General features: G+C 43.5%; 1 protein-coding gene across 1 annotated transcript in view; it reads right to left on the bottom strand.

Moving 5' to 3' along the window:
• LOC308339364 (collagen alpha-2(V) chain-like) overlaps positions 1-12,407 on the bottom strand; it is a 97,048-nt gene extending 84,641 nt beyond the window's left edge. The window contains exon 1 of the mRNA XM_080797955.1: positions 12,097-12,407. Within this exon, the coding sequence (XP_080654081.1) occupies positions 12,097-12,193 (97 nt within the window). The 5' untranslated portion in view covers positions 12,194-12,407. The remainder of the gene's footprint in view (positions 1-12,096) is intronic.
• Positions 12,408-12,841: the final 434 nt, after the last annotated feature.

Below are 12,841 nucleotides of genomic sequence, written 5' to 3'. Positions count from 1 at the left end.
TAGAAACTTTGTCTCATTTTAGAGACTTCCCTAGAAACTTTGTTGTAAAGCCATTCACTGAAAAGCAGATCATTTTCCAAAGTCATAAATCGGAAGTTGTATTCCTGAAATGAACCATGGGTACAAACTGGACAAACACGGATAAAAACATCAAATCCTAATTTAAAAGTACAGAAACACATTATCTACGGAGGCCACGCACGACGCCTCAACTGCCAAAAGCGTCCGTGAGGTTCCTCGCAGGCGCTCGCACAACTCTGCGGCTGTGGGTGCAGTTCCCAGAGCCGCCCGCGGTCCCCGACTTTCGGAGCAGGAAGAACCGCTCTGCGTCATGGGTCACAAGGTTTACGAAGGGAAGAACTCAGGGCCAGCGACTTCAAGTTACTTCCACGGAATCACCCACTTCGTTCATGACCGATCTGCCATTAGAAAGCAGATTTCGCGGGTCCTGGTCCAGTTTTAATCTAGAAGCTTTTCTTTAAAATTACTTCAACAATTTATTCATGGAAGAAAGAAAACCGTAACTGCACGGTTCTCCCTGTGCAAGGAGAAAGTCTTAAAACACCCCGGAGAGCACACAGGCCTGAGAGCGATGGAGCCTTTGTCTAAACACGGGGCTCGGATTGTGTGGACATTTGTCACCAGTTTAAACTTTCAGCCCGACGTCCCCTTCTGACCCCGCGGAAAGGGACCCCGTGCTACAAACAGGCCCTCAGAGCTTCTCTTTGATTTTGAGTCAGGCTTCCTGATGGGAGATGAACGGGGGAGGAGTAACGATGCTAGTGGATTCAGCCTCTGCCAGGAAGCTACGGTTTTGCTTGTGGAGAGACTACAGTCCAGTTACATCACAAAAATCGTGTTTTCTTTTCCTATTTGTTTATCCTCCAGTCAAAGCCTCTGTTCTAATTCCTTCCTGTTTAACTCCGATGTGGGGGCTCTGGGAGGTTCCTAGATAGTTCTGTAAGAAGGTACTTTACGTTCCCCAATTCAAAACACCCTAACTTGCTTTCTTTCATGTCGATGGAGAGTCTCATATTCCCTTAGACTGCTAACGGGAGTGTTTACTCAAAAGAAAACACTTGGTGTGCATTCAGCTAACTGTCAACACAGCAGAGGCACGCGGACACCGCGCTCTCCCTCCACCGGCCTTCACGGCTAACAGGGTTTCCACACACAGTGTGAAATCTTTATTTTGTACCCATGAGATAATAAAAGGTCTGGTCCCCGTTTCATAAATGAGGCCACTAAGGCTCCTTATAAGGAATTTATAAGGAAAGAGGGAGCACTTCATTCCAGTCATCTGACTCCGGGCAGTGCTCTCGCGGTGCTCCTGCCATGCTGAGTCAGCAGACGCCGAGTGAGCTCACACCCACCGCGCCCTCCTCCCCACCGAGCACCCAGGTGGAGGTGAACGCCGTCCCTCACAAAGACACTGCTCAGGGGTCAAGTAAGTCTGCCTTGACGTCAGTAAAATACGGGGAAGATAAACAGAAGTTTCGTAGATGAAGTAGACTTTCACTGTTCTTGAACAACTCCCTCCCTGAACCAAATGGGCCAGCGGTTCCCAAAGTCGTCATATTAGAAAAAAGGATAAAATTAAGTGAGCACATGTATTGCCAAGTTGGTGAGTTGCATCCTAATACCAAAGTATAACTCTCAGGGGTTTGGGGGGTTTGCTTTTCCTAACTTGCTTTCTGAATAATCGAGAGGTGGACAGAGGCCTGGCTCAAGGGAAAAACATGAGATAAATAAAATTTATTTACTGCCATTTCAAACCTCCCAGTTATGCTTCTCCCTCCTAACCTCCCATTCTGCCCCCACGTCTAGAGGTTGTTGCTCCCACAGTCTTTCACCCATCACCCCGAGTAACTGGGAGCGGACTGATGGAAATTATTTCATTTATGGTAGCAGAAAACAGCCTGCAATGGTCTAATCAGGGAATCAACCTAAGTATTAGTAACATCGGCTTTTCTTCAGTGCCTTTAAAGTGCGAGGAATTTTAACTCAATTTCCCAATATGCAGATGAAAAAAACACCCTGCTCAAGGTCACACACTTGCAAATGGCCGATCAGGACCCAAACGTGAGACTCCAAGGACCACGCGCTAATAACTGCTCATGGGAAGTAAGTGGAAAAGGAGAAGTTTGAGATGTAGAAACTGCTAACTGTTAAAGGCCCTACGTATCAGAAAATAGTAATAGTTGGGAACCAAGGGAATTTCCTGTAATCAAAAAGAGAAAAAAATCTCACCGAAACAATGAGGTTTTCCTTCCATCTATAGGCCTAACTGACAGTATATATGCTGTTGGCTCAAAAAAAAAAAAAAAAAAAAAAAAGAAAGAAAGAAAGAAAGAAATATAGTATCATGTTGGTGTCCATTTCTTTATTCTAAAATGGTGATGTTTTAGGAATATAGGGTAAAAAAATAGAGAAATTAAAGAACAAAAATTAATGGATGTCACAAACTTCCCCAACCTCTTTGAAATTGTCTAAATAAATCTCACAAGGCATGATATAGGTCCAATCATGAAGTCTCCCATTAGCTTGGTGACTTACATTTTAGTGTATTACAGTGATGCTAACTGGCACCCTTGCGTACCCCCAGAGAACCCATCTTTCCACGCACCGAAGCCTTCCGTATGATGCACTACCTCAGCGTTCTACCCTGAAGAAACTCAAAAGTCCTCTTCAGAAACAGTGGGAATGTGGTGGGCAAATTTCCATTTTGATTATACTTAGGCAACTTCTAGTTTCAATCAGAATGGATCTGAAATGATTGTAATGTCTTGACTGTGGAACCATCCATGGGCAAGTATAGAACGTCCTTGACAGCCCTATTTCATTTGCCTAAAGCGTGAGACACAGACTCGATCTGATAGTGGAGTTTCCACCCAGGGCCACAGTATCTGCTGATTCTGATGGTCAGAGAACAGTGACAAAAAGATTGCAAAAGGCAAACTGTCATATAATTGGCTCTCATTATAAGGGAGTCATACTATTAATACTGGGCATTAAATAGTACCTAGAAAGCACGCGCTGTGTATTTCTCAGGGAGTAGGAGAGAAGAGGACACAAAACAGTCAAGTTTTGGTGGGAGCCCAGGCTCCAAGGAAAAGTCTGTAATTTGAAGCAAAATTTGGGAAGTTGACAACATCCAAGCAGAACTGCAGTGTGAGACCCTAATTCTCATGTAGAATTCTCAGTGCTTTCCCTTCAAACAGAAAGGAGCTTGAAAGCATATTTTCCTAAAACAGAACAAAACTAAACTACAGTCATCTATTTTAAAACTGTTTTTCTAGAACTGAACTTGCTCATTCTTCTAGGACCTTGTAACATTGCATCCGTGGAACAGATGTGGAAGAAATACCAGGTAGCTCAGGTAAGTGGACCTTCGGCAAGTTTATGAAACATACTTATTTATATGCTGAAGATGCCAAAATACTAACTTAATTATCACAAACATACTAAGTTAATTTTATTCCGTCCTCCTCCCTGTCTCCAAACACCAGCACTGCCAACGCAACTTTGAATGTAGTCACTGGTTAATCTCTACAGCACTAATTCTGTTTCATTTCTGTCTCATTCTCTAAAGTAATTATCCCACTTTTTTTTTTTTTTAAGTAAAATAAACAGATTGTAAAAAGTCTGAGATCTTCCCAGGCTCATGAGAACTCCTTTCGTTCAGGAATTTACTAGTTGTTTCTCAGCAAAATTCAGTTCAGTTTTACTATGCTTAAGGGAGAAAAATAAAAGCACAAACACATGCCTAATCGAATGGGCAGATGTCAAGATTTGAGGGGAAAGAGGAGATGGTTAGAGAAAGAAACGAGATTTGTTTAATGAACACTCAGAAAGACGTAACATTTGTAGCTCCTTAAGGTTTGAACACAAGATCCCTGAGGAAATGTTCAGTGGTTCCTCCTTCAAGGGCCCAAGTTGTTTTGTTTTGTTTTGTTTTGTTTTGTTTTTTTTAAGTACAAATTCATGTAAAAGAAAATTCTTATATCAGAATCACTCATTTGCCTCAGAATGACCAGTATCCTTCTGCCTTCTCAAAATAAAGTATCAACTTTCCTTATAAAACTTCAGAGGTTTTGTCTTTATAGCCAAAGACCAGAAAATGAGGAACTTTTTTCCTGCAGTTCATCTTCTGTGGTAACGAGTTCATTTCAGTGTCCACCAGTCCAACCTACCAGAAATTCTAGCTCAAAAATTAGCACTAACATGAGAAAGATGATGTTCTGAATTAAACTGTAACATTTTTTTTATTAACATATAATGTATTATTTGCTTTAGGGTACAGGTCTGGGAGTCATCAGTCTTACACACTTCCCAGCACTCACCATAGCACATACCATCCCCAGAGTCCATAACCCAACCACCCCATCCCTCCTCCACCCCAACAATCCTCAGTTTGTTTTCTGAGTTTAAGAGTCTCTTCTGGTTTGTCTCCCTCCCCGGTCCCATCTTGTTTCATTTTTTCCCTCCCTACCCCCTGACTCCCCACCCTGCCTCTCAAATTCCTCATATCAGAGCTACCCTACGACCCAGCAATCGCACTACTGGGTATTCACCCTAAAGATACAAACGTAGTGATCCGAAGGGGCACGTGCACCCGAATGTTTATAGCAGCAACGTCCACAATAGCCAACATATGGAAAGAGCCTAGATGTCCATCGACAGATGAATGGATAAAGAAGATGTGGTATATACATACAATGGAATACTATGCAGCCATCAAAACCCCCCAAAATCTTGCCATTTTCAACGACATGGATGGAACCAGAGGGTATTATGCTAAGCGAAGTAAGTCAATCAGAGAAAGACAATTATCGTATGAATTAAACTGTAACTTAATCATTTCTTCAATATAAAGCTCTGCAACGAATGAGAAAGAAATGGCTTAAAAATAATATCAAACTAGAATACAGGAATCTGACAGGTTCTACTACCTCAGGAGCAAATAATAAGCATGACTGCTATTTAAGAGAAATGAAAATATTAAATCTCTATAAATGAATTTATTTGCTGTGGAACCCACCCACATTTTTAGAAAGAATCTAAACCCGGCGGCCACAGACCCACCACCCTGAGTAACACAGATTCAATTAAAAGAAGTCACAGCTACAAATTACCCGGCAAGTTTCCCTGTGCATACCTCCCTCTAAGTCAAACCCGTCATTTGTTCGAGTTTAAAAAACTGAGAAGAAAGAAAGAAAGAAGAAAGGGAAGCACGAGTGCGTGTGAACAACGTGCCTGCTTCCTACACCAGCTTCTGCCTTCTGGAGTAAATCTCACACAATTCTCCTGGGAGTGAAAGAAGCGGAGAAACCAGCAGGCTTCGGAAAACCAAGAGGTTTGCTGCCACGTCCGGGACACGGTGGTCACCCCCACGGCGGAACCACGCAGTCCTGGGAGCCGCCTTGGCGATCCCTGTGTCCAGAAGCAATTCCTCTCATTCCAGATGCAACCCAGAGCCATGCAGTGTGGAAAACATGCTTCTCAATCTGAATAGAGACTCTTAGGACTATTATATTTTCAGAAAATAAACTCTGAAACAGACACAGCTCGTAGACGGGCATGAGGTAGCCCCGGGACACGGAAGGAACCGTGCTTGGCTCACACGCGCGAAGCCACGGCAGGGAGTGAAGTGCGGGTGTGAGACGGGAGAGGCGGGGGACGCTTCGATCCACAGGGCCATGAGCCAGTCTCCAATGGAAAGATGTTTTGGTTTCTTTGGTTTTTCCCCCCTAATAAACCTACACAAGGAGCCATACAATAAAGCTCTACTATTTGAAGAGTAACATTTTTAAATGGATTTAGAACGTAGCCCAGCTAGAAACGAGTCGCCGATTTTGATGTCTTATCAGAATGACCGTACTATAATGGTAGCTTTTACATTTTAAGTAAAACTTAATTTAAATTTAAATTGCATTTTAAGTTTTACACTAGATTTTCATCTCTTTGGGAGCAAAAGTTGTTTCTTTTATTTTTCCATGATATCTAACAGTTTCATTCTCATAAGCACCTAATACGCATTATTGTCACTGCTGTGTCATTAAACAGTAATGGAGTAATAGTATCAACTATCATCCAACGAGCTCCTGCTATTTGTCAGGACCCAAACTACATAGGCGGTTTGTACATACGGCAGTCTTCATAATAATTATGTGAGGTCAATATTATTATTCCAATTTCACAGATGAAGAAACTAAGACATAAAGGAATAAAAAATTGCACAAGATTACACAAATTTGTAAAAACTGAGTTTGATACAAGTTCACTAATAGTTGAGTAAACCTAGGAAATATTTTTAGATTTTTAAAAATAACGTTTCATTGGTACATATTCAAGGAATAACTATCATGTGCCTAATACAAAAAATGAATTAGTAACATGGCATGGGACTTGGAGAACAAGTAAGAAAAAGGTACAGCGCGTGTGCATGTGCGGTGGGAGTTAGGAACCACAAGCGAACTCTTGTTTTGAGGCAGGGAGTGACAGCTATGATAGGACTAAAATTCTAGAACGGAGCCGGCTCGTAGAAGGTCTCATATGCCATGCTCAGGAGCCTGCACATCATTCTTTCCCTCAGATTACGGGAGTCAGCAGAAGGCGACGGAGCTGGCAATGACGCGATCAGAGTTTAGTGTGATGTCACGGCAGCCACAGAGGAGCTCTACGTACACGGGAGCGGGAAGCGGCCACATAGGAGGCCTGGCTGGGAATTCAAACGCTTTTGCAATTATCCAGGGATTTGATGGTACCTGAACCGAGGCATTGTAGAAGAGAGGGAAAAAGAGGTATATTGGGGAAATATTGAGCCGATAAAATGGTAAAATTAAGTGACTGATCGGAATTTTGCTTTAGTGACCAGGTAAGATGATGTTGTCACTCCCTGATATAAGGAATACACAGGAAAGATGCTCTTGTCTTGAAGGGACGATCGTGAGTTGAGTTTTAGATGCGCTGAACTTGAAGAGGTTATGGCCCATCCGTGGGAAGGTCAGGACTGCAGAGAGAGATCTGCGAATCCTCAGCGGTCAGCTGTTAAAGGGAAACCCCGAGAGAGAGCGATTCCCAGATGATCCGGGAAGAGACTAAACAGGGAAGACCAGTGAACCAGATCCTGCGAGGGAAAACACGGGGGAGGGGCAAAGGGAAAAGGGAGAAGTTGCCCACGAAGCTGACAGGAAAAGGTCAGGTAGCTCGAGGGAGAACCTTCAGAGAACAGTTTTTCAAGAAGGCCGGAGTGGTCCGTTGTACCAAACAATGGAGAAAGGCCTGATGAAACAGATTAAAGGGGCCCATGGGAACATCACACATTTTAGTCCGCATCTTACTAGACCAGCTTAACTGGAATGGAGGAGGCAAAAGTCCGAGTGCGCTGGGATGAGTGAGGGCTTGGGGCAGACGCAGAAGAGCCTACTTCCCCTAAAGCAGCTGGATGAGGAGTTAAGACAGGGGGGGAGCCAGACACGGCCCTGGGAGGGGCTGAGCTTGTTTCCCAGATAAGGGGAAAGACCCCAGAGAAAGGAAGTAGCTGCGAAGTGGAGAAGAGCCCAGAATCCACATTGGTAACGAGCTCTTCAGACGGCCACACAGCCGGCGCGGCGAGGACCTGTGGATTGTTTACCCACTAACCAAAGAGTCATGGTCAAAGCATGTATTGTACTTGTCTTTATAAGAAGACAAATATTTGTATTTATAAAAATATGTATTTGTATTTACAAAAAAATCATCTGTGTCGAGGCACCTGGGTGGCACAGTCTGTTGAGTGTGGCTGATTCTTGGTTTCGGCTCAGGGCGTGATCTCGGGGTCCTGGTACTGGGCCGCACATCAGGCTCTGTGGCTCAGGGCTGAGTCTGCTTGAAAGACTCTGCACCCCGTCTTCCCCTGCCCTTCCCCCCATGTTCTTTCCGCTCTTCTCTCTCTCTTAAAAATAAAATATTGTCTTTATCTCTCGATCTACAGTCTACATATATATAGAGAGACACTCTTCAAAGTAAAGCCTCAGTTTAGTTTGGATAGAAGTTATAGGTACTTTTAAATTTATCTGGACAGAACCAGGAAGCAAATAATTGCAGGCTAATTTAAGTGCCTTCCAATGATCTTAGTCACACACACCACTCAGAAGTGAACAATAACCAGGGTAGATCTGATCACACAACTAGATCCTGCCCATTGGAATTAGAAGACTTGTCCCACCGAAAGTGGCTGACACTCATTGTGGTTGGGACTAGAGCTGCTTCCTACCAGCTATCCTCTCTTTTGTATCCTTCATAACATAACTCTACTCAGGAGCGTACACAGCTAGTGCCACCTAGCTAAAACACTGCATTTCCTAGCTGCCCTTGTAGCTTTGGGTGCCTATATGACTGAATTCCAGCCACTGTAAGTTGAAATGGATGAAGGCCTAATTGTCTCCATGAGGAAAGAGAGAATCAGCGCCTTCATCTCTCATTCTCTATTCATATGCCTGGAAAGTAAATGTAATGGCTGGAACTTCAGCAGCCCCCTAGGACCCTCACTCGAGGATGACACCCTGGGGATATGAGAGTAAAGAACTAGAAAGAGATTGAGTCTTTGATGACCTTGTAAAGCTCATATACCAGGGTTTCACTGCTTAACTAAAAGCTTCTTTTAAAAATAGAAAAAAAAAAATTTAAACTATTGCTTTCTGTTAGATACAGCTGAACCACGATTAAAACATCCACTGTAAAAGTTTGCATGTCCTACACAATCCAGAGTATCTATTTTATTCATAATGAGTTTAAAACAATTTATGAGTGGTCAAGTATCTTAAGCTATGTATTCATATTCTCTACTTCCTTTAAAATGGTCTGATCCAAGTAATGCTGAGCAATAAGCATTTGTGTCTTCGAATTTATATTTTAATGATGAGATAAATGGCAGATACAGCATAATAAAATGCAAGAGACCTTGATATAAAAAGGACTGTCAGCTCCTCATCTCTTAGTAATCAGAAGGTGGCTTGGGTCCAGGATATCAGTGTAGGGTTGCAACAAGAGGGTTCCAGATTTATGGTCCATGAGCCAAACTTGGCACTCAGACATACTGCATTTGGCTTACGCAGTGCTTTCTGAAAACGTTAGGTTTGAATGTCTTAAAGGGGGCAGGCACCTTCAGCTCTCCACAGGCCCACCATGCCCCACCGATGCACAACCGCTTACTTGCTTCACTTGTTTATGGCACCTGCCTGGCCTCCGGAAATAAAATGGTACATTTCGGCACCTTTCCTCCTCTCCATTACTTCTCTGTTGCTGACATCAATGATTCATACCAAAGACGATTTTCTAAGATTAAGTCTGTCCATTTCTAATAGCAAGAATGTGTATAACTCAGTAGGTGTTAGAACTTTGTTTAGGAATGTAACAATTATTATAAATGCACTAGTATTTTCTCATACAAGAAACAAATAGGAAACCTTTTTAAAGCTCCCTACCACCACCATCACAAACACACATACCCCAAAACTCATCAAAATCTGATTTTGTCGTTCTAACTCCGATTCTGGTTACTCAACAGTTTCAATTAATGTTGCCCAACTTCCTTTCAGTTCTTAGGAATTTATTTTATTTTATTTTTTTCAGTTCTTAAAATTTACTAATAAGTAGCAATGCTTGGACCTAAAAGGCCTAAGACTTGATTTACTTACTTTGGCCTCGTTGTTCATAAGTATTTCTATCAGGCAGGCACTAGGCTTACGTTTACATTTCTGGTAAATAACCACAGTCAAACAGATGAGAGATACACCTTGAAGTATTAAAAAGAAAAATATGAAAGTGTGTAAATATCCACTTACATGTGATAACGTGTCTTTCCATTTCAAAGGGGATATATTTGTGTGCAAAGTCAATAGCACATTGTATGACTTAGTTATAGCTAAAATTTGAAAAATATACTTGTTTTGCATGGGTACCTCAGTTAGTTCTTTAGTTTAAAGCATTTACCTGAACTTACTCTTCCCCGAATTTAAAATCACATGGAGTTTCAAAACTCTGACATGTTTATTAAGCTGGTGTCAAGCCTGAACAGGGGAAATAGAGTCCTGCCAAGTCTCCATTCAATGTAACTGAAACCAAAATACGCGTGTGAGTCAGTCCAAGTCACGGAACTCAGAATACTGGATTCTGGAATTCTTTTCTAGATCACCTTTAATGAGGGCCATACTACTTTCTTTCGCTATTGAATTTTGATCACATATACTCTCCTAGGTAGAGTAATAAGACAGGTTTTTGTTTGTTTGTTTTTTGCGATGTGAATGCGAGGAATTATACTATTTTTATAAAATCTGATACTTGGGATTCCAGTTGCTCTTCGGTTACGCTGGGGGAAGAGAGGTTGGTATGGAGACGGGGCAGTTTTGCACCAAATAACAGATTTCTAACATTTGGGTAAATTAACACTAAGAAAAATCAGGCTCTCCTTATTTCTCAGAAGCACCTACAGAGTCATTGCAGCTATTTGGGGACGTCTGTTAGCAAGTGGCCGATTCCACACGCCCTCCGAGACAGCCCTTTCGTTTACTCCCGTGCTCAATTATTGTCACACTTTGTAAAAGCTGTCTTAAAATACATTAACAAGGAACGCTGTGTTAGGTTTTAAAGTTGTTGATTGTTTTGGTGGGGGAGGGGAGTGAAGTGTCTCTTTAGTAACTAGATTCGCTGTTTCTACTTTAATTTTTCTGTTTTTTCTCTCCCCTTTCCTGACTTCTACATCCCAAGTATTTTCCCCACCCTCCCAACCGACGCATGTTTTTCACACCAATACAAAGAAACTCAAGGGTTTTACCTTTTGTAAATTGCCTCGTTTTTGAAAACATAAAAAGTAACATAAAAAGTTGCAAGGTTTTAGAAAGTGCCCCCTCTATGGGACTCCGGACAGATGGTTGGGTCTTCATCTCACATTCTTATTTTCACTCTGAAAATCATTCTTAGAACTCGTGGCCTCCAGACTAATTTTATGACCATCTTCAGAGCAAAAAGGCACAGAAGTAGGTATTTAAAAATATATACCTACATGTATGCATATATCTGCATATCTATAAACACAAAAGTATATGTGAAAGACGGTAAAAGTTTACATGTGCTAAGTTGTAAAAGCTTAAGTTTGATGTAAAATAGTTATGAAAGTCTATAATGGCCTGTTATGAAAAAGAACATATCTGGAGAACAAGGACTTAATAATCAGTGGAACCAAATTAAGTATTTTCTTATATTTTATAGCCACCAGGCATTTGACTTAAGCAACCATACAACCCAGCCCTCACGTGAGCAAACTGCATAGGAAAAAAAAAATCGATAACAGGCAAGGTTCGTCTTAAAATAGAGAAAAAGACAAGAAACTTGCATCTCAAGGATAATGCCCCTGCAAATGTTCCATGATAAACGCTTCATCTGTAAGGCAGCCGGGGCACTGCCCTCCGCCATCTGGCAGGGAACCCCCCCTGTCCTGATGGTGCAGTCGGGAGGGGGACACAGTCCCAGGAATCTGGCTTCTCTCAGCCTCTGCCACGGGGAGGTAAAGGAGACCTGCTCTCGGTCAGCAGAAGCGGTTTTAAGATCAGCTCCTTTCCATTTCCTTTCTCAAATGGAAAGGGAGAGAAGGAAACCTCTGCGAAGGGAGGAGAGCCGGCCGGAGACAAAGAGGAGTCAGTCATCAGAGTGGCCTCAGAGGTCCTTCCCCACAAAGAATTGTGTGCGGGGCTGAGGTCCCCCGCAAGGAGGACGGCACCCTGCCCCAGCCCGAGGCACAGAGCCCTGGTGACCCTGCCTTCAGGGCTCCGTTCCAAGCGCTCCGCTTTCCTTGCAAACGTCTCCCCCTCCCCTTGCAGCCCAAAGGACTTAGCCTGGACTTGGGCAGAAGTACTCGGCGGTGTCCTCTGCCCGGCGGGGTCTGAGACATCCTGGTGGTCCTCCAGCCGCTCCCAGGTGCACCTCTGCCCGCCCCGGCCCCACTCCCCCCCGCAAGCGCCCCGCGCGCTCTCCCTCCCCGGGGCTGAGCATCCCCAGGTCCCAAACCCGCAGGAAACCCGCAGGAAACAGCACAAGCAGAGCGAGCGGCGAACTCACCGTCCTCGTCGCCCTCGTCCTGGGCTCTCGCTGGGACGCACTGCCCTAATAAAACAGTCAGGAGGAGGAGAGGTGTTGCTCGCAGCCAGTGTGCCATCTCGTCTAAATATTAGACATGTGGGTCCTCCTGGGAGCGAGAAGGGACCCTAAGGCTCTTGGAGCACCATGAAGCCGGCCTCGGCTCTCTCTGCTCCGGCCGGGGCCGCCTCTGCAAACCCCCTTCCCAGCACCAGCTCCAGCACAGTCTGAGAAAACTTTTTTCAAGCGAGGCAGCTTTAAATAGGAAGAATGCTGCCTCCACTTCTTTTCCTGCCCCTTTTCAGCTTGTTCAGGCTCATAACTATCCAGTGTCTGCCAAGCAACGGTCTGATTGATGGTAAACAGCCAAATCAGAACGCGCCTCTCTGTGTCTCTGCGCCTCCAACTGTCCCTGCTTCGTTTATGTTTTAAACAGAAATGGGCGCTTAATCACTGAAACAAACGTTTAGTTCTTTTTTCCTTTTCTTCTTCTTTTTTTTTAAAGACAGACTGTTAGAAGAAAATAGTCCTATTCTCCCCTCCCTAATCCTTCCCCCAGACACACGCCCCTTCACTTTTTCCCTATAAGCTGAAAAAGACGTTAGGGAGGAAATACAGCCTTGTAGCCTGGATTTTGGTCTCTAGATCCTCCAGGGCTCCTGTCCACCTTACACTTGCAAAGGATCGAACTTTAACCCTTTCTTTTGACTGAAGACGAAGTATTCTC

Source organism: Martes martes (assembly GCF_963455335.1).
Source record: "Martes martes genome assembly, chromosome: 3".
Classification (NCBI taxonomy): Eukaryota; Metazoa; Chordata; class Mammalia; order Carnivora; family Mustelidae; genus Martes; species Martes martes.
This window is presented reverse-complemented; position numbering and strand designations above follow the sequence as displayed.